At 38.6% G+C, this 20,893-nt stretch overlaps 1 protein-coding gene across 14 annotated transcripts in view; it reads left to right on the top strand.

The window, feature by feature from the left end:
• LOC132912501 (TLD domain-containing protein 2) overlaps positions 1–20,893 on the top strand; it is a 299,067-nt gene that overhangs the window by 157,210 nt on the left and 120,964 nt on the right. For 4 of the 14 annotated variants that reach the window (XM_060969961.1, XM_060969962.1, XM_060969960.1 and 1 more), the window contains exon 1: positions 1,656–3,773. The exons of 7 other annotated variants lie outside the window; for them this stretch is intronic. In XM_060969961.1, coding sequence (XP_060825944.1) covers positions 3,187–3,773 — 587 coding nt within the window. In that variant the 5' untranslated portion in view covers positions 1,656–3,186. Of the gene's footprint in view, positions 1–1,655; positions 3,774–20,893 lie in introns of those variants that run through there. 3 more of the 14 variants (XM_060969959.1, XM_060969963.1, XM_060969958.1) reach the window with 1 other exon arrangement.

Here is a 20,893-nt window from a genome sequence, read left to right as displayed (position 1 = left end):
CATCTTGTCTATGAAAAGCAGTTAATTAAAGAGAGAAAGAGAGAAATAGAGAGAAAGAAGGAAAAGGTGTTTGTCATCGTTATCAATGAGAATCTTTATCGCAACGCGAGATACGCGACGTACGAATATGCTTCTCAGAAATTTATTTCGCCAAAGATTGGATTATTCTCTACCGTATACGCGTAAAGATTTTCACGTTTACAGGGACTCATGATCGGACGAGTCAAAGTGATTTTGTTCGACGAAGAATACTCTCCATTTTGTTTTTTAGTAATTTGAATAAACATATTTTTCGATCAAATTTTTAATAAATACAAAGATTTTTATAAGAAATATAGCATGTTAGAAATGTTGATGCAAAGCGAAGAATAATTTAGTTAGGATAATTTCTGGAGCTGGAAATTCGATGCATTATTATCCTGAAATTTTTCTGAAATTCAGCTTATTTACGATTATTTATTGCTTTTTACGAACACCGACGATACTAGTTTCCATCGTCGTTTAGTTACATGCGATAATTATCTGTGCTTGTGTGTTCTTTAAGTATACTGAATCGAAGCACATTGATACTTATTTACTTAAGACTCACCGCATTGTTGATTCGTTTACACGGGCTTCTCGGTAATATATTACTCGATGAACTATTAAACGTTTGTTTAAACAATTAATAAAACGATTGAAAATTACGAATCGTATGAATGTAAGACAGAAATGAGCGAGAAAGACATACATATTATATATGTGTATGTATATATTCATGAACACATTGTATTATATTGATTCCAAGTTGTTCAAAGTATTTTCAATCGCGATTTTCTTTATTAGTAAGCTGCAAGTAAGACATTATTATAGTCGACAACGTGTTGCATGAATGTTCACCTCGATTTGAAAAATCATTCTACGATTCACATTTTCCACTCTGACGTAAGAAAAAAGATGAAAATTTCGAATTCTTTCTGAATTCCTCCCATTTAAAAAAAAACATGATGACGATGAGAACATTTACAAATAACGAAACAACTTCGTTCAAATGACATCTGCGATTTATTTTTTTCACTCCGAAGGCAAACAAAAAGAAAAAGAAACACTTTCGAGCGTATTAGATTCTTAGAAAAGAAAGCGTACAAAGAAGTTCGAATGATTTTTCAATCAATCGATCATATCAGCACGTATTGATCAGTTACAAGTTTAAAAAACACACGTTTATCGATACATGTAAACACTTCAGTAAAATTCGCTCTCAAATCATCGTCGTAATAAATCTACAAAAATTACTACGACAAATTACGAATTGCTCGTTTGCTCAGGCTGATAGTTGCAATGTGAAACACATGCCCCGGTTCCAGCGTTTCCCATTTACGGTGCCGCGGACCTTAAAGTCCTCCATCTTGCGAGTACGCGTTTCGTACGTTCGCCGCCTTCCTTCGATCCCGCAATTATTTCAGACGCATGTGAAACGGTATCGAGAGAATTAAGGAAGAAAAAAAAAAAAGGATTGTTTGTAAACGATTAACGAAGAGCGTAAAGTCGTGTGTCTTCGATGCGTGTTTCTTCTTGTTGGGTACTCGGGCACGGGAGGTGGGGGATGCGCCCGAAGAGACAGTCTCGGCCGAGTGCCTCGACGTGTATAAATACAAGCAGTCGGCTTCGTTCTCGCTTAGTCGCTGCGATACTCGATTCTCGTGACGGCCTGTCGATTCGGCGTGTGTGTACCACTGTCAACTGTGTAGCCCGATAACTCGGTTTATCGAAAACCGGCTATCGTCGTGGAGTGTAAGCAGATCAGGTGCGCACGTGCGCGCAAAATCGAGACGCATTACAATAAAGTTGCGAAGAAAGAAACAAGAGAAAAAAAGAGGAGGCGAGAGAAAGTCGCCTGTTTTTCCGCCGGTTGTGCGTCTCTCCCTCTCTTCTTAACACGAGACGCCGTGTATCCTGTTATATCGTCGTCGAATTTTGTTTCGTCAAACCTACGTATTAATTGCTGAAGATCGCTCGTGTCACGTGTGTTCTCTCTCTCTCCGTCTGTCGTAGTAAACGAATCTCGATTTTGGCCCCTGTGTGTATACGTGTCGGCATCGCGACAACGTCACGTCGGTGTTACGACGACAAGAAAGGACGAGTGTGCGGATTGTGGCCGACATCGGCGGTCTCAGCGGGCCAGCCTCGATTCCCCGTCGTTACCAGCGTATCAAACGACGAAAAGAAACACCGCTTTGGCTGAACGCTATCGGAAAGTCGAGTCGTTCACCTGCAAGCGTTCCACTGCCCAAAGTAGCAGACGCTAGCAACAGCGAAGCTTGATCGTAGTTCCTGCATGGAAATCGTGGAAACGATTCGAAGTCGCTAGGAAATTGACTCGCAGCAAACGAGACTGGTCTCTTCGTTCTCGTTCTCTCGTTGAACCAGACAGATTCGCTTTGTTCACTGCGAGGAACCGTTATCGAATTCGTTCCGAGTTGCTCCAAATACAATCTCTCGGTTGTAAGTTGTTACAACACCGCGCCACCTTTGACGGCTCGAGGACGAGGCAAAGGTTGATTCAGTTGACGTTCCGAAACGTAGAAACGCGGCGAACGAGTTTCCAACCAGAGCTCTCTTCTCGACTTACCAGAAAATAGAGAAACAAATGCGTGCGAGCAAAAGACGCGCGCGAGGTGGAAGGTAGTCGGTCGACCACCGTTGGCTGGTTCCGCGCTCACGATTCTCTTGGGTCAACGATCTGTTGGTGGATCTCGCGCTTGAGCTGTTCCCGGTTTGTATACACGTATCTGTGGACAGGTCCGGTCGATACGATATATACATATATATATATATAGGTTCGTGGTTCGGTCGCGTTCGTTGGATACGCGCGTATTCGTGCCGATAGCACGTTTCACGAGGAGTGAAAAGGCGGTCACTCGGTACGCCGTCGTGGCTGCTTTCACCGGCGACGGAATAATGCCGATCGCGCCTTAACGGTACGCGACTCATGCCTTCCGTATTTCCCTTGCGAACCACCGGGAAAATGATCGCGGATCTCGGGTGATTAAGTGTGCAGTGCATCGCGACAGTTTCCTCATGGTTTTTCCTCGTCTTCATCGTCTAGTATAGTGGTCGCGGGTGTTTCGGTGTTGTTGATTTAGTATATCGGCAATACAGTGGAACCGTGGATACGCGTTTCGAAGATCTCGATCGATACGTAGCATGGAAAGCAAGATGTACATCAGCAACGAGCCGCAGAACAACGGCCACTCGGCCGCCAAATACGCGTCGACTAATTCGATTCCTTCGATAGTGGAGAAGGAGTCGTCATTCGCGAAACTTATCGGCGCTGTTGGCAGAAGGGACTCGAACGCTATTTTACGCGACAATAAAGGCAGACGGCACAGCGTGCTGGAGGATCTGAAGGCGCGAAGGGACAGTCTGTTTCATAGAACGAGACGCGATAGCGTTGTCGAGGAGAAGGAAAATACGAAACAAGTGCAGAAGGAGAAAAGGCGCGCCAGCGAGGGTGGCAGAAGGTGCTCGGTTTTCTACGTGTCGCAGGATCTGCTCGAAGAGAACCAAGAGCTACTGGAGAACGAGAGAAGAATACAGGCGGACGTGGAGAACAAAAAGGCTCGCAGAAAGTCGTGGCATATCCTGGCCAGGCCGCCGAAACTCGATCGCAAAAGGAGGAAAGGGATTGCTGGTGTCCCGACACAGATCGCAAGCACCGATGGACTTTACTCGCAAGCCAGACAGAAGAGGCCTTCCTGGTGGAACATATTCGTACCTGACTCCGTCGCCAGGTATTTATCAGTTGGCGTTCCGCTGCTATTCTACTTTGCGTCTTTTAAAGATCGATGCTTCTTGTGAAATTCTTGGACGTCGATAACGGTACGCCATCGTCGTCTTGTATCTTTCTCTTTGTTATTGACCGCGTCGTTTTATCTTTTCGTAAGGCGCGCTATTTAAAAGTTACCTTTCCAAGTAAATCGCTTTTACTTAAACGAAATTGCTCGGTCGAGTTGCAACGCGGATAAAAACATAGACATAAAGTAAAACCGACCAACTCTCGTCAAACGTTGTACGGTTGGCCGGCTGAAGTTTCGTAGTGTTCGCATCGATAATTTCGAGCGGGACCGGTTTTCGCGGGGTATCCTTCCCCGCTCGTCACACGCAATGCTTTTATTCCCATCGAAACCAGATGAATAAATTGCCACGTGAACGTTCTCTATCGCATAACATCGTTCGTTCGCTGCACCAGGAACGACGCGTCTACAAATTCGTTGCTCGTGAGATATTCGCGGAAGCTGATCTCCGTAACCTCAAAGATCGACTATTTATTAGGATGAGAAAGTATGGCGATTTGGAAATTGAATTTTGATTCTTCTCTTAACGGTGAACCACACGCATAAACGATACTTCGTTAAAAACGCGGGAAACTCAAATGATCGATACACAGTCCTGTAAAGGAAAAACGATGCTTTCCTCGCTGAACAAACATGAACAATTAATAATATTAAGTCTGAAATCAATTTAACGAAGAATTTACCTTCCTTAGTCGTATTGTACGCTTCTGTCGTATTATCTGCCATATCGGGGAAAAGTCACAGTTTTCAGATTATTATCATGGACGTAACGGAGTGGAGGAAAGACACTTAGCAATCACGGATTTTGTTATCGTTTATTCGTGTTATATCACCGTCAGTAGGCACTGTTACAGTAGCAAGTAGATTGAATGTGATTTGCGAGAAAGAATCGCGAGACAGGTGCACCGTGTAAATATTTAGCAAAGTCGACGCGAAGTTAAAGCCATAATCCGGGCCCCGGTAATCATGTCACTTGTCAGACAGTCGCATTACCGCCCGCGATAACGACCTCGTTCATAGCGTATACAACGCTTTTACCAACCGAATTCTAGCATGATCTGTTTGTATTACGTAGCCTGGGTGGAAAGTGCCTCGTGATAAAAACATTTGCACGCGTTTCTCTAGAACCGTTAATATTTCTGCATCGAAAGCTGACGTCATCCGGTCTTGCGAATAAATCGGTTACACGTATCGTGTCCGCGATAGAGATCCTGTAAGTAGGTACATAGACGTTCATTCTTTCATCATCATCGAAATTTTGTAGATTAACCACACGAATGGTATCCGTACGTATATTTCACGGTATACTCGGTTTGCGTAAATTTTGCGTATGTTTGGAATTAAATAATAATATGCCGAAACGTCGGCGTATTTGCAAGACGCATAAGACGTTAATTTTATCCGATGTTATTGGGAATTTTTCGTACAGTAGTAGAAAGATACACATATCTTGCTTTATAAAAATAAATCGAACCGCAAATATGTGTTTAACTTGTCTTTCAGCGATCTTGTTTTTCGCACTTGCGAGTACAGCGTCCTTGAGAGGGGAATTGTAATAATTACGTTTCCAACCATTTCGCAATCCCAAATACGATGTATCATCGATAGCATTGAACTATCGCTAAGTTTCCAGCAGAACAATCAGGTGCACGATCAATGGAATTTTGTAAAATAAATTGCTTCTTAAACGGTTAGTTCGTTTAATAATATGGGAAGTTTGCAACGGAGGTATACGGAAAACCGGGAACGAAATGTTGATTTACAGCTTTGTATGTATCGGTGTCCAATCTCGCGGGTTTCCTAAGACGGGAAATTTTTCTAAAGTTTCCCCGTGTGTTCGTCGGTAATCCCACGATTTCTCCGCGCATCTATAAACGCGGAAATCAAACATCGTGATTCAATGTGCGTTTATCGTAGGAGTCGTCTTAATCATACGCAATCGGTCGTACGTACTTGACGAAAAGCGTCGAGAAACGTGGATCGAGTTGTCAATAGCGAGCGCGTCATTGTTTTTCGATATCGATCTTCTGCTTTTCCTTTATCCGTGATTGCGTACAATTATCTCGAAATTTATTTTCTTTATCTGTGACAACAGTATTACGGAACACACGAACGTTCATCGAATACGTTTTTTTTCTTTTTCTGTTTAATTCCTGACGGACGAAAACAACATGGAACGACACAGACAAGTATTATCGATTTGTTGTTGATCTTTTAATCTCGTCGTCGATACTTGTTATTAATTGTTCGCTGCTTCCTAGGTGTCGGCTGTCGACATCAAATCCAGTCGTGTCAAATTAACGATTACGGATATCATTCGACACTGATGTTTTGATCGTTTAATTGCCGTAACAAAAAACGTAACCTTCGCCGCGTGATTACTCAGTCTTTTTATTGCTAACTAAACACTAATTTTATTGCTGTTCCAAGCATCGGCATAATTATCCCCAGCGGTTCGATAATTAAACGTACCTCGAGAAAGCATGGTGCAATCGATCTGCCCTAATCGCATTGCCTGGCACCTTTAACATAAACCTTCTTAAAGAAATGTCCAGAAGCAAGAAACTATTATTTTTGCCATTATTTATTCCCCAATCAATAGAGAAGAAATTGAGAGTGTATCTTCTCATTTCTCGCTTCCTCTAATTACGTCATTTTGTTATTTTTTACGACTCTCATTAAACGTTACACGACCGGATCGTTGTTTCCTCATACGACAAGGTTTTGATGTAGCGAGATTTTGATTTGACAAGACGACAGCTGCGAAATTTCGAATAAGATAGCTGTATGTGCTTTAGGCTGATGGTAAAACTGTCCCAGAAGGATTTGAACGCACAACTCTTTGTTTTCGAGAAATTAATTGGGAAATTGAGTTCTTGGTGCAGCAATTTCTCACGTTCTAAAACGTTCCTCTTACAATTTCCATCCGTAGAATCGTAAGACTTTGCAGCAGTGCTGTGATAAATAAAAGTAATGACAAATTGATCAAAGTAAATTGTAAAAATTTGATATTCAACCGAACATAATATCAATATTAAGGATTTATTAGGTTGTCCGAAATGTTTCTTTCGTTTTATGAGGAAATCATAGACGCACAACGTTTTTTGTTTTATATTATTTTGTCGAATTACGTACGATCCATTTTGTGCCGTTGAGATAAACACCGCGACGTTTCACAGACTGGGTTTTACGTTTGCACGAAGCTATATTGTTGTAAAAAACACGTTTGCGAAAGGGAGACACTTCCCGGACAACGTAATATGAAGATATGAAACAATTAATTAATTTCTCGGAAACAGACGGTTGCACAGTGAAATCTTTTTGAACAGCCAGTTCACTCGAGATTTCCCAGTTCTTACCATCTCCTTGTAAGCAGAAAATATGCTGGACGTCGATGTTTCTTGCCGATGACGTGCGATTTGGCACGTATTTTACGGAATATTAATTACACGTTATATCTATATTTAAATATGAAAGATCGTATACTAACGTTTATATATAGTATACTAATGATACTACGCTCGAACGCTATAATTTGATTTGGGTGCATAGGGACAGGTCTGATTAGATTTCGGATACGTGTAGTTAAATCTGCTTAAGTTTAGGTCGACTATAGTTATGTACGACTAAGTTTAGCTTGTATTCGAGTAGGTTCAAGTTAGGTGCAATTAGGGAATTTATACAGCGTGTTCAAATTTTTAACTCCCAATGTCTTTCTCATGAGCGGTAGGTTTCTAAGGAAAGTGGAAGAAAATCGGAAGAGAACAGGGTTCAATGAATTGATCCATTTACAATGTTACATAATGGCAAAGAACAATAGCAGGAACACCGTGTATATGAATGAAATTCGCTGTACGTACATTCATTCCTGTAATATCTGTAGTGGAGGTTAATAGGAACTAAAAATCGATTGGACAAGATGAAATTGCATTCTGAACACATTCGACGATAATTCCCTTACTTCGTAGGATCACGAGGCGCCAGGAACATTGTTAGACATGGGAATTGAGGGAATTTGCAGTTTTTATTCCGAGAGGGCGTATTGTTTGCGGGAAAAGAAGAAAATGAAAGAAGAGAAGGAAATGTTCGGTTGGCTGACCAGGCTCTGCTGTTTTTTTTTTCGCTGACGAGGAAAATTCACCGAGGAAATTGGGTCGATCCCGTAACACATTCGCACTGTTTCCCTCCTTGAAAAATTGGCAGCTCGTTTCGACATCGGTAATCCAACCGTGTCGGCTTTCCCCTGGCTGCATCTTTCTCCCCGTTCCATTCGATTGATTCGCAGCCGTTAATTTTTGATAGTTTCGTGCCAGCTGATTCACGGCAGAGCCGCCGGTTTCGACGTTATATCCCACGAGCTCTGAACGCTCCAAATAGAACATCCATCCTTCTCGTTTCTTACGTGGATCCTAAAAACCGCAAGAGGAAGAATTCTTCTCCGCTGAATCACATTTTACGGACATCTTCTGGAGCCGCTTCTCTTTGTTCGATAAATTGCTGCGAATTACCGTCAGCGTATTTGGTTTAAATGGATCGGATTGAATATCTTGAGGAGTATGGAAGATAGGAAAAAATGTTTCAGTGGAAAGTTGTAAGACGACAGATACATAAATTGTTACAAATATAATTTTTTAATATCGTGGAATGTAAAATGAGTAAATTGTTGCAAACGTTATTGTTTGAAATTTACATTGGAATTTATGGCTCTTTATAGCTGCTTGCGATAAATAAATTTACCAGGATTAATTATATATTTTTATGCGAATTTTTATTCGTTTTATTAAACGAATTCTTCTGATATTTGTTTAACTTCACGAAAACCACACTTTTCAACTGATGGTTAAACATATTTAAACATATCTGTCTGTAGCTCGACATATTTATTTTCAAAGCTATCGAATCGTTCACGATGTCGCATCTCTTCGCGATGTCTTTAATACTTGCATTTTTAATATCTAGAAAATTTTCTCTAGCATAATGTAATATGTACACACATTTCTCCGTGCTTCGTACATTTACTTAAAACACAGAGCATAACAACGCAAATATTGTAATACCTACGATGTTTTTCTAACGTAGGAGAAATTTAAATTTCTCTTTTGATCTTTAAAAAATAAATTTCGTAGAAAGAGGAATTTTCAACGAGGTATTTTACAAACGAACGCTGCTTTCCGTTGCAAAGGATTAAAATAATGAACAAATTGGAAGGTTGGATCGATACGGTCGCAGGCAAAAAAATATACGAGGAATTTATCGGGACCACTGGGTGCTCCTGAAAACCGGTCGAACGTCTTAAAATAGCTGCCTGTGTTATTATTCTTCGCTTTTTTTTCTATCCAAGCCTTTATTTACCGCGTTTGCTAGATACCAAATTACTCTTTCGATGTTTCTCACGGCGATTCGCACGATGTTGCGCGAACGTTTCGATTTCGCGTGGAACCCTACGATGCTGAAATTTTCCTCGAGGACAGGCGGAAGTTTTCAAATCCAAAGTAACGAGCAAACATCTCTTCTCCAATTAATTAATCATGGAATGAGACGTTTCATTGCAAAACGTAGAACCTTTTGCAACAAGTAGAAGAATATATTCCGTTTGCAACGCGGAAAGAAGAATAAACAACATAGAAGAATAAACGCAAAGAGAAGGAACGATCCTAATTGGTTGAAGCGTGTTTTAACAGAGAAATAAAGAAATGAGAAAGGGGAAAAAAGTTCGAAAGAGGTTAAAATTGCTTTTTACTCTTCGATCGTGCTTCCGTACGGAAGAAAAGAAAGAATGGTCGTGGAATACGAGCGAAACAACCGCGCGAGTCGACTTTAAAACGCGTGTTTTCCTCGAACGGCCAGGAACGTGTTCAGGAAAAGTTTCGTTGCCAGACTCGAAGAATCGCTTCCGGTGTGCCTTATTCCCGACATCCAATAGAGTTTGCGTTGTTGTAACGTGTTTGCTCGTACAACCGACCTTTCAAACTCCTCCATTCTTATCCTCCCTTCTTTAATTCAGAAACAGATTTTGTTATAGAGAAAATAAATTTTCCGCCTTTCTGTTTTACTTTTTCTGCTTGCAGGCCAGAGCTTCATTTATTTCGTGGGCTTTGGCGAGGAATGGAGAAAAAATCGCATTAAAAAAATGTTTGGTAACGACGAGGAAATTAGCGTGGGAAATATGTTTCTAGTACGAACAAGTTTGATCTGTATCTACTATTACTATTATTGCGACTGTTCCGCGATTTTAACTTATCTATATTACTTTAGCTTCTGTGTTGATAGTGATTCACAACAGCAATTATCGGTGTAAAGATACGACCTAACAAAATTATTAGACGCCATTTAAGATCGAATTAATCTTAACCCTCGAGTGCTCAATTTTTTCAAACACCGTGTTATTGTTTCTTTTTTTTTTTTATATACTTCACGCCGGTTTTATAACAACAGAGAATAATCTTTATTAAAACAATTAATGTTGCCCGTATCATAAGTTGCTCTTAATTGTACGTATTTTAAATGCAAATTACCGACAGCTGAAGACATTCAAACAATTGCAAACAGTAGCATACTTGAGATCCTCGTTAGCGGTTATAAACGGGGCAATTGAAATTGTCGATGAAAATACGACGAATTAAACGACATACAGTCCGACATTTCGCCTCTGCCAATAAGGTGCTCGCAAATTGCGCAAGCATTCGACAGCCACTCGAAATTGCCACCACGCGCAACATCTGTTCTCGTGCAACTCTTTGTACACCTTTTGCACGCACACGTATAAACATACGTGCCGTGCAAATGTAGCGCGCAACTTATTTGCGTTCCATCTCTATTAACACGACCTGTTCCACCGTTATTTTTATCGCCTGCATGTACGTTCCTTTATATCATTCTTATTTTCCACTCTGCCCATCGATTGGGAACGACAATCGTAAACATTCATGACGGTCGGACGATTAATTAAAAAAGAAGAGGATACGAGCGTAGAAATTATTTTTAGAACGATACTGACTGCAAGACGTAGTACATTTTTAATATTTCACAGTGTTAATAGTGTTAGAATAATGTAGAACGTGAATTTCTCAGAATGGGTATTTGATACCGAGGTCTTTAGGTTTGTAAGCAAGCTAACGCGAGTGACAAACTAACGATCCAATAATTATAAATAAAAGTTTGCAATCTGTTTACGACGTATTTGCATATTCTGCGAATATTTTATAAATAATGGCTGATGGATAAATTTCTGACGATATTTGTTGCATCCGAGAAGCGCAATCGCACCGAACAGCCTTACGAAAATCAAACGCTTACGAATCCAACATTTTTCTCACAAATGCGCCAATTGGAAGAAAAAGACCAATGAATTGTTCGCTTGTAGAAGACATTACCAATTATTGCATAACAATAAAAATCAATCGAAATGGACAAATAAAAATGAATAACCCGAACATGATATATATCGTGAAGAGATCGTGAACATGCTCGATTGAAAGAAGACGAAGCAGGAAATTGAATTTGATCGGAGTAGGCTTTATCCAAATAAATTACGGGTCCTGTTCACGTGGAATTTTATGCCAACTCCTGCGTATTCGCTAAAAATATGTTGTTATGTCAGCCGGTTCGCGATGATATGTTCGCACGTCGAGAAATTTCGAAACGGTAAAAGTCGGCGAACGCATCGAAAGCGAGTGTTAATTAGTCAGATATGGCGTAGCCTTGTATTTGGTATCGGTTGCAACCGAGTTCAACGCGGAGCATTGTCCGAGGAATTATTAATGCAGTGCTACACACGCTGGCGTGTGATTAGCATCTTAATTAGTAACGCAAAATTTATATATATATAATTTATGCTTAGAGGTCATTGTGTTAGAAGTTGCTATTGTGAGATGCGATTTTTATACTTGCAACAGGCTAATTATCTAATTCGAGGCTGATGATCTCAATGGAACTTTGTACACATACAAGCAAAGTACGCTATATAAGAAATATTGTTTCTCTGTGTTAGAAGATTAATTTGTTGTTTAATTATCGGTATTTATTTAACAGTTATCGATATTCACTTATTTATTTATCTTATTACTTATTGTTTATATTATATATTTACTTAACGATTTTATCGAAAGATACACGCAACTTGAAGTTTATACTTTCATAGTAAATACACGAATTGAAGTTTCATGGAAATGAAATTAATATCGTTAGTAATTGTTAGTAATATCGTAGTTTACTCTTTGTATCTTCGATTTTACATATTTACACTTGTCGCGCATGATATCAGATCCACGCAGAAGGTTACGATTAATACACCTGTTTAACGATACAGTGTTTAACGAGCGATAAAATCCCAGCGATAAAAGTTGAATCATTGTATAAAATTGCTTAGACGATCTCGGCTGTAAATCCATGCTATGCCCATAAATCTTCTCTCGAGAAAGGATTAATTGAAAATCATAATGAACCAGTGGAGAGGGTTGATTCAGCGTCGTTAAACCGAAAATGCACGTACGCGTGACGTCAAAAGTTTAACGAAGGAAAAGAAAAGCGCAATTCCTCGCGTCCCGCTGTGGCCGCTCGTTGAATAACAAAACGCAAACAGTTCTATGTCCCTGTGGTATGCACGACGCATCGTAATAAAAATCGAAGATTCTTCAACGTGAACAAAGACTTTATTGTCTTATCCGGCGATCTGTCGTGGGAAGTTTCCGTTTGAATCTTCTATGCAATCGTGATGCACGATATTGGTTGGTAGTAGACAAATGTGTCTAAGTTTTAGGTCAATTAGATGTACCTTACATTTAGATCTTTTTCCTCGCGAATTTCTCTCGTACAGTTCATTTACAAAAGTATATTTATTATTCGTATTAGCGTAGTTGGTATTTCTTCAACACGAATACCTTCTCTACTCTTCTTTCTTTTTATAAGAATAAAACTGATAATATTAGGTTGCAACAAAGATTCATTCTATCGTCATCTGTATTTGTAAACGGAGAAAAGAAAATGAGACGAATAGGGGTTACATTGCAACATTATGAAAATATATATATGTAAGATCGTAAATCTCGGGATAATTCAGTCGATTCTGAAGTCTGAAACTCGAAATTTATTATGAAATTAATTAAATAAAATACAGAAGTGAACAACAATTGATATCAATCTATAACAATAAATTACATAAACGATAAATAACAAGTTCTGTGCAACGTTTACCTGAAAATCGAGAATCAATTTTCAACGTCCTGAGCTACCGATCTTTCTCCGTCAATCTTCAATATTTTAAATAATTATTCTGTGATCTTGCGCTCTGTCCGTCCGTTTGGAAAATGAGTCTCTCAAAATGGTTGTCCGTGAAACAAATGAGGGTCGCTCTGTTCGTGAGACAAAGAAAGTCGTGCTATCCGTAAAACAAAAAGACTAGTAAACTCTAGGGAGTTTACATATATATATATTCGAAATAAATTTTTCATTTGATAGATGTACTCGTATTTCCTTGAAAATACAGTGACTCGTACGAACGTTTGTTTCTACTTGAAAAAATTCGTAGGGCAAATTTATAATACATATTACGAGAGTAAATCATCCGTAAGTAGAATAGGAATTCCTGCACAGACTCGATGGACCAGCACGATGCATAAAATGCAAGTTTTCTGCAGAAGAGACGAAGGCAGTCAAGTAGAGTAGTTTATGAACGACAGTTCCCACAAAACGTCTACATAAATATTCATGCACGAACTTGGCTTATTCTCGAGGGCGTGCATGATGCACACATACGTACGTATCCTAAAAAAAAAAAGTAACCTGCACGCAGGTGCACGTCTCCTCTGGAGGAAGGCACGACTTCGTCCGTGAAGAACACGCCGGCTGGATACCCTGAGAAAGTGACGTGGAATCGCGAAGGGCGTGTATGCACCAGTCTGAGAAAGTGACGTTCACTGGTGCGGATACGCAGACGAGAAAGTAGCGAAGCGTTGTTACGCACGCGGCTCGCGTGTCCAACTTGCTTTACTCTTCGAACACGTTATCACGCATACGCGTATGTGTCCGACTTGGCTCTGCGTTCGCCTTGATATGAGAACGAATAACTGGCCTCGATGTAACGTGTGCATTTTGATCGAGAAGTTTATATGTAACTCAGTCAGACAATTCTTGCTTCGATCATCCGTATTTAGAATTAGAATAATTAACGATTAGAGCTCTGTCTAGTTGATGCGTAATTCGAGGGACTTTTTCTTTCGATACTCTGTATTTGGGACAGAGTATCATTTTGATTAGATCGATTGTGAGATTATAACTGTTGATAATCGGAATCTTAATTTTGTTATATTTTCATATCGCGGAGTTGGAGCTTGAGAGATGAAAAATAAATTTTGTTATCGTAGAGAGGAAATTTTTAGAGACATATGTCGAAATTGTTCGTGCGTTATTGCGAGCTAATTATAATTTCTAGTCGCCCGGGTGGCGAATTAAGTAATTTTTATTAGTACGCTCGAGACGCGGAGAATTATTTTTCCTACGGTGGAAAAGAGCGAAAGCGCCATCTTTGAAAGCATATATTTAAATTCTTGCTATATTGTTATTGCCAGAAAATTCTAATTATAATTTTCCTTTTTTCTCTCCCAATGTTTCAGCAGTGAAATATAATTTTCATTTTCGTTGTATCGTAGGTCGACGATCAGGTAGCATAAAATATGAAAATATCGGTTCTATCAGAAATCTTGTTAGACGAGTTAATGGAACAAAACTGGTGTCAATCAATTCAATTATTGAACTGACCTCACGTCAATTTAAAAATTTTTCTTTATACCTCTTATCGAGTTTCGTGATCTTCTGTTGCAACAGGCAATCACTTACGCTCGTAACTCTTTCGAACTAGGCGAATAAGGTTTAGAAATTGTAGAGTGGTGAGAGCTGAAGTATCGTGATTAATAGATTTTGTCTTATTAATTTATGTTCTGGCACGAGAGCTCCATTCTACCAGCGTTTTGAAAGAGAAGAACTATGCTCGTATTCTGTTTCTTTTTGGCTCGCTGCAGAGTTTTAAATTTACAATAGAAGCAATAAGAAAACCGCGTTCTTCTTACTTTCATAACTTCACCGACCAACCTTTCTCAATTGTGTTCCGACCGTTAGTACGATATTACCATTTCCATCTTCTAAAAACCTACGTAATAGTTGCTCCCGTTTAAAATTCCTTAAAGTCATGAATTTTTTCGGAATACCCTTGGACAATCCGCAGTTTCATCTTCGAATAAATGAATCATTCGGATCTCCTTTAAATCTTTTAGAATGCACTTCTGTTATTACTCTCGCCAAGAAATTTCAATTTTCCACGGGGAATTTTTTAAATTCGAATCCGCGAACGTTCAACTTTTAAGTTAAAATTTCTAAATTTTCGTATTATAAAGCACCATTATATATAACCAATCGATCAATCGATCGAATTTCCATCGCCTGTGTTACATGCTACCATACGATTTTCATATAAAATCTATGTAGATATATTTTATTTCAAAACACGTCAGCCTTCTCTATAAATTCAAGGGGATTCGTAATTTATTTTCTATTTGTCTCGATACAACACAAGCTGAACTAACGTATCACGGCCACGTTCAAACCCATGACGTATATACTCAAACGTGTTAATTAGCTCGGTGTTACCATTCCCAACCAAACGTTTTTCCCACGCCACCTCTACCATTCTGCCTATAAATCTCACTCGAAAATTCCTCACCAATTCCCCAGAACATTCCAAACCGTAGTCAAACGAAGTCACACCACGAATACCAAAGCTTCCTTTCTTCTTTCTTGTTTAACTTTCGCGCTTCGTAAATGTGAAGAGGAACCGAGCGCAATTACAATTATTTGTCGCGCGTGAGAATTAACATTCGAGACATTAACTCGTCGGCTGTTGCGAGACGAAAGCTCTGTAAATACGCTTGAGTTGTAATTCAAGGCTAATGCTATTATACGGCTAACATTCTTTTTCTTTAGTAGAATTAATTTTACTTGATTGCTATCTTCATTGATTGGAAAAAGACAATACGATTGGAAGTTACTTTTATCAAAGATTAAGCCTTTTCTTTTACCGTATCTCGCTACTTTAGTTAAGAGCGAAGGAGTTGAAAATAATTGCAAAATAAACGAAATGAGAGGTGCTACGGCCGATGTCGTAATTAACATTTTTAAATAGATACTTACACATGCACTGGTAGTCCCCAGAATGCATCAGGATTGGAAGCGTGCGAGAACTTTTCTCGGGATCGGGTTGGATTCCTGAAAGTATCTCATAATTCGAAACTGTCGGAATTCCCAGGAGTTTTCAAGGCTCTCGAGAATTTGAAAGTTATATATAGGCTAAAATATGTAGCAAAAGCGATAACGAAGTAAGCGATAAATATAATATTTTATTACGAAATAATTTCTACGAAAAAATTTTTTTGTTTCGTGTTCTATCTCGTTATTATTTTTGCCCCACATTCTAACTTGTATAGTTTTAAAATTTTCGAGAATCCCGAAAATCTCGAATTACAAGATACTTCGATGAACCTAATCCAACTTCCTCTAGACCCGAGCCGACACACTTCTGATTAGAATCTATGAACTTTTAATTTCACTTGTGGCTCGTAAAATAAGTCAAAGAAATTTCCCTATCTACACATATGACAAATACTAGTTTGTCCGAAAAGTTTCTTTCGTTTCATGAGGAAATAGTAGACGCACAACGTTTTTTGTTTTATATTATTTTATTGAATTACGTACCATGCATTCTGTTCTGTTGAGATAAACACCGCGACATTTCACAGACTTTGTTTCACGTTTGTATGAAGGTGCACTGTTGTAAAAAACACGTTTGCAAAAGAAAGACATTTTTCGGACCACCTAATACGATCGTTGGCTACAATAATTAGTAGCGTGTGGAGATATATGAAAGAACAGAAACAAGCTCAATTACAATTTGTCCCACATGAGAATGGACATTCCGTGTCCACGTCCACCGATACGTTATAAGTACCAAAGGATGGTAATTTAGGCGAAGACAGAAGGGAAGGCGCGAAAAGCGCGTGTTCTGCGATCGTGAAACGACTGCATCCAGACGTCACGCTCTGATTCACGCGCGGATCGAGCGCCACCCGTGCACGAGATCCACGCGCTCGATCTTGCCGATTTTTTTACCGTCCCCTATGTTCTCCGAGTCGATTATTAGCCGTTTCGAACGATAAGCAGCCCGGCCCCGTCCACCTTTCGTCTCTCTTTCCTCCTTTCCAGATGGTGAAACACGCAGGAAAGATAAAAGTTGTAGCTCGGGAATCGCTGGTCAAACCGGATGAGAGAAGAAAGGATTGAACGTATACTTGTGTGCTTGTGTAGGTGAGCGTGGAAGGAGAGGCTGGTTTGGCCGAACAAAGAACCAGGACTCGAGGTGTCTTGAGTCTCGAGCGTGGGCTCGAGATAGCTCTGTTCGTGGCGATGCAGGCTTCTTATTTTTCCACTGTACTTAGGTATGACTCAGGCTTTTTGACACGATGCTTGTTGAAGAGTTGGAGGCAGCTGTTGATCGCTAGACCGCACAGTTTCATGCGTTTGCACGAAATTTAAGGACGTAGCAATCCAAAGAATGCGCATAACTCTCAAACAAGAAATAATCGCCAGGTTATGGTTTTGCAGGTAGTTCTTGATCTTCAGTCGAGACTCGAGAATTTACGATCGCGTGGATAATTAATTTGATTGATAATTTGCAATGTTGGAGAGGACACGCTGAGAGCAAGATAGCTCTGTTGCTCCATTACACAGTTACGATTTTTGACATGCTGGTTATTAAAGCTAGAGCTACGGCTGCTGGCTATTCGAGATCAGCTTCGTTAGCCATTAAGATTCTAGTTTCGGATTGAACTGCTATATAGTTAGATAAATTCGATAGATTATTTATGACACGAGGGAAGCAGATGATACAAAGAGATAAAAATAGAGATGATACAAACAGATATTGTACAATGAAATACATATATAGTATATGCAGTATAACAAAGTTATCAATTCGATGTTTCGAGTGAAGGATTTCTCGATTGACAATTATTTGGAGCAGAAGTTTGCAACGTACAAATTCGATCAGTATAACAGACTCGTACGAATTTTTCCTTTCTTCTCGTGGGACGATCCTCGAGCGTCGTTTTCGTTTAACGCACGGAAGATACCGTTTCCGCTTCAAGTCGCGGCGGAATATTAAACAGACCGTACCGATGCGTTCCACCGGTTGCCTCACCGACTCCCTTGTCTGCCAACGAGTCGCCTGTCCACCTCCAAGTCCTGACAGTTGCAGCCACGACTGAAAGAATGCCAAAGAACAGCGAACGACGTTCTGCCCTATATTCTGCTCACGTATCGCGACGCTAGATTTTCCTTGAATCAATTTGAACCATCTGATGCGAATCGGCGCAACCGGTGAATAGATCGTTTTGTGGAAATCTGATAAGCCAGGTAGAAATTTTAATCCAACAGCGTTCCTATGAATATGTATGCATTTTCGTAGATCTGGCTTCGAGCTGGAAGATTAGAGAAAAGAGGAAAATTGTTGTTGGCAAAAAGAGTTGTCCTTTTACATTCTTCATAGATGAAAATGATGTTTTATCTCGTAATAATTATCCAAATTATCCAAACTAATTTTTCATTTGGTCTAGGAATTAAATACGCGTTATTACTATTCTTGAATATTTCCAAAATTTTGATTTTGGTAAGATACACTATTCTTTGGATCTTATACAAAACTTCTCCGATTTTCTTTCTGTTTTTAAAATGTAACTTCTTTCTTTCACTAATTGTAAGTCATATTTGGATACTCTATTCCTACCAGCGAATGATTCAAAAATCAGTAAGTTGATAAATATAGATTTATCGTGTTTTTCTCACGTAGTCTTCGCATTATGTGCAATGAGTTACACGTAAAAATTACCGGAGAAACAAATTCTGACTTCGCGCCTTTTATAGAGAAGCAATTTTCGAATTTATGGCTATATTTAAGTAATTGCGAATTTTATTTCAAATTTCATTGCGAAGTTGAAGAATGAGACGTGTGTCTCGTGTGTGGCCAATGTAAATTCGAATTAAGATTTGATCTACTGATAAAGCTCGTAAATCCGTATATACACCGACTATCTTAACTCGACCGGCACTATATCGATGTTAATCTCGCGTATAATTGGCAGACAGCTATTTGAGTCGTTCCATCAACTGATGTTCTTTGAGGGGAGATAAAATTGTTCTATTATGTGTTAACGCCGCAATTAGACGATTCTCCATTGTATGGAAATATTGAATTAGCAACGATCGTTTCGGTATCTAATAGATCGAACACTATATCGTTTATTTAACGGAAATAGGCGTTTAACGCTAATCTGCAGAAAAGGAAATCGTTTCATCCGAATCGTAAATTTCATTTCCAATTTTTTCCAATTTTTATACATTGAGGATCGAAACGAAGTGTACAAATTTTATTAAGATAACGAACGACGAAATCAAATAATCGGCATGCTAAAAAGAATGTCAAGAAAGTTTCAAAGTCTCAATATTGATAATTTTCCAACGAAATAACCCGTAGTATTTTACTTCTCACTATTTTTCATTCTACTTCGAAATCGAAACAAATTGCAAAATAAAATATTCCATTCCTTCGGACAAGAATACTCAAAGTTCAAAAAAGAAATCTCAAGAAAAATAGAAAATTCCAATATTCCCTTCGAGAAACGTAGACGGCATGCAAAAATGGAATAAAGAGAAGCAAAGATAATACCTGGATGCTTCGACATTATAACATATCCACGCATCAATAATATTAAATTCGTAATATTCAATATTAAATATTCATTTCATCCAAATGCGATACAAACAGCAGAGTCCTCGTATGGAAAACCATTTTTCCATTACAGTTACTGTCCGTAACCACGAAGCATCTTGCATCTGCTACGAACAACGAATCTTGTTGTCTCGACAAACTTTCGACGTTATCTGAAAATTCTCAGGTCAATTTTACGACTAAATGAAAATTGCCATAAAACATGGAAGAGAAACATTCTATAGTTTTATTGTTACATATCACACGCATTTTTATATGTTTAACCCTTTAGTATAGGAAGACATCTGAGAGATGTCATTTACTTCGTACGTTATTTTAGATCAATTTCATTATTTATCATAATTTATTATCTAACCGTATTGTTATTTACTATTTGTAAAAATAATAATAATTTTTAATAATAATTATTTTTGTCAAAATCAAATTATACATATCATATATACAAAATTTATATACAAAAAAGATATATATATATATAAACTTTGATGTCCTACGATTTATCCATATTTCAATATATTATGATCGTATTGTTCTCTCTATAGATAGTCAAGGAAAATGCAGTTAGGTGATAAATTCGCTATAAATATATAATACCGTAAATATGTGTGAATATAATGTAATATAGCGCAAATATATACGTATATATAATGTGTACACATTGAAGATAGATCTATTCGTGATAAATCGTCGGTGACCCAGAAAAAGGATTTTAAAAATTGTGGTCCAACTATTTGATAGATGCAGGCAATTTTTTCGTGATCTCTTGCAGGATATATGTACACGTATTTTCACTAAAAATCACAAAGATATTTTGAGAGGTATTTCTACATTATAATACTAGCTAATTAAATAACTATGTTATAAAAATTTACATTACTGATTTCGCTTCAGAAACGTGGAAAGAAAGAAACCAAAAATTACTTCGATAACATTCTCTATTGAAAATAATAAAAAGAATTCCTCTTCTATAAAACACACTAACTCAATTGAAAAATGAAATTTGCCATTTGCATGTTCGCAAACGGTGTATCCAGGCATGATTGAACGCTCGTTTATTTGCTTCGAAAACACTTCTATTCCTATTAATATACATACCTAAGAACGCATTCCTATGAGACTTTTAAGCGCTAACGTAAAAGTTGACTTTTTGGTTTTTTGTCCTACAGTGAACGCACTGTAAAACGCCAAGAATTCTACGTAACATTACGTCGAGCTATGTTAAATGGTA

This window comes from Bombus pascuorum, chromosome 12, assembly GCF_905332965.1.
Source record: "Bombus pascuorum chromosome 12, iyBomPasc1.1, whole genome shotgun sequence".
Taxonomy (NCBI): Eukaryota; Metazoa; Arthropoda; class Insecta; order Hymenoptera; family Apidae; genus Bombus; species Bombus pascuorum.
This window is presented reverse-complemented; position numbering and strand designations above follow the sequence as displayed.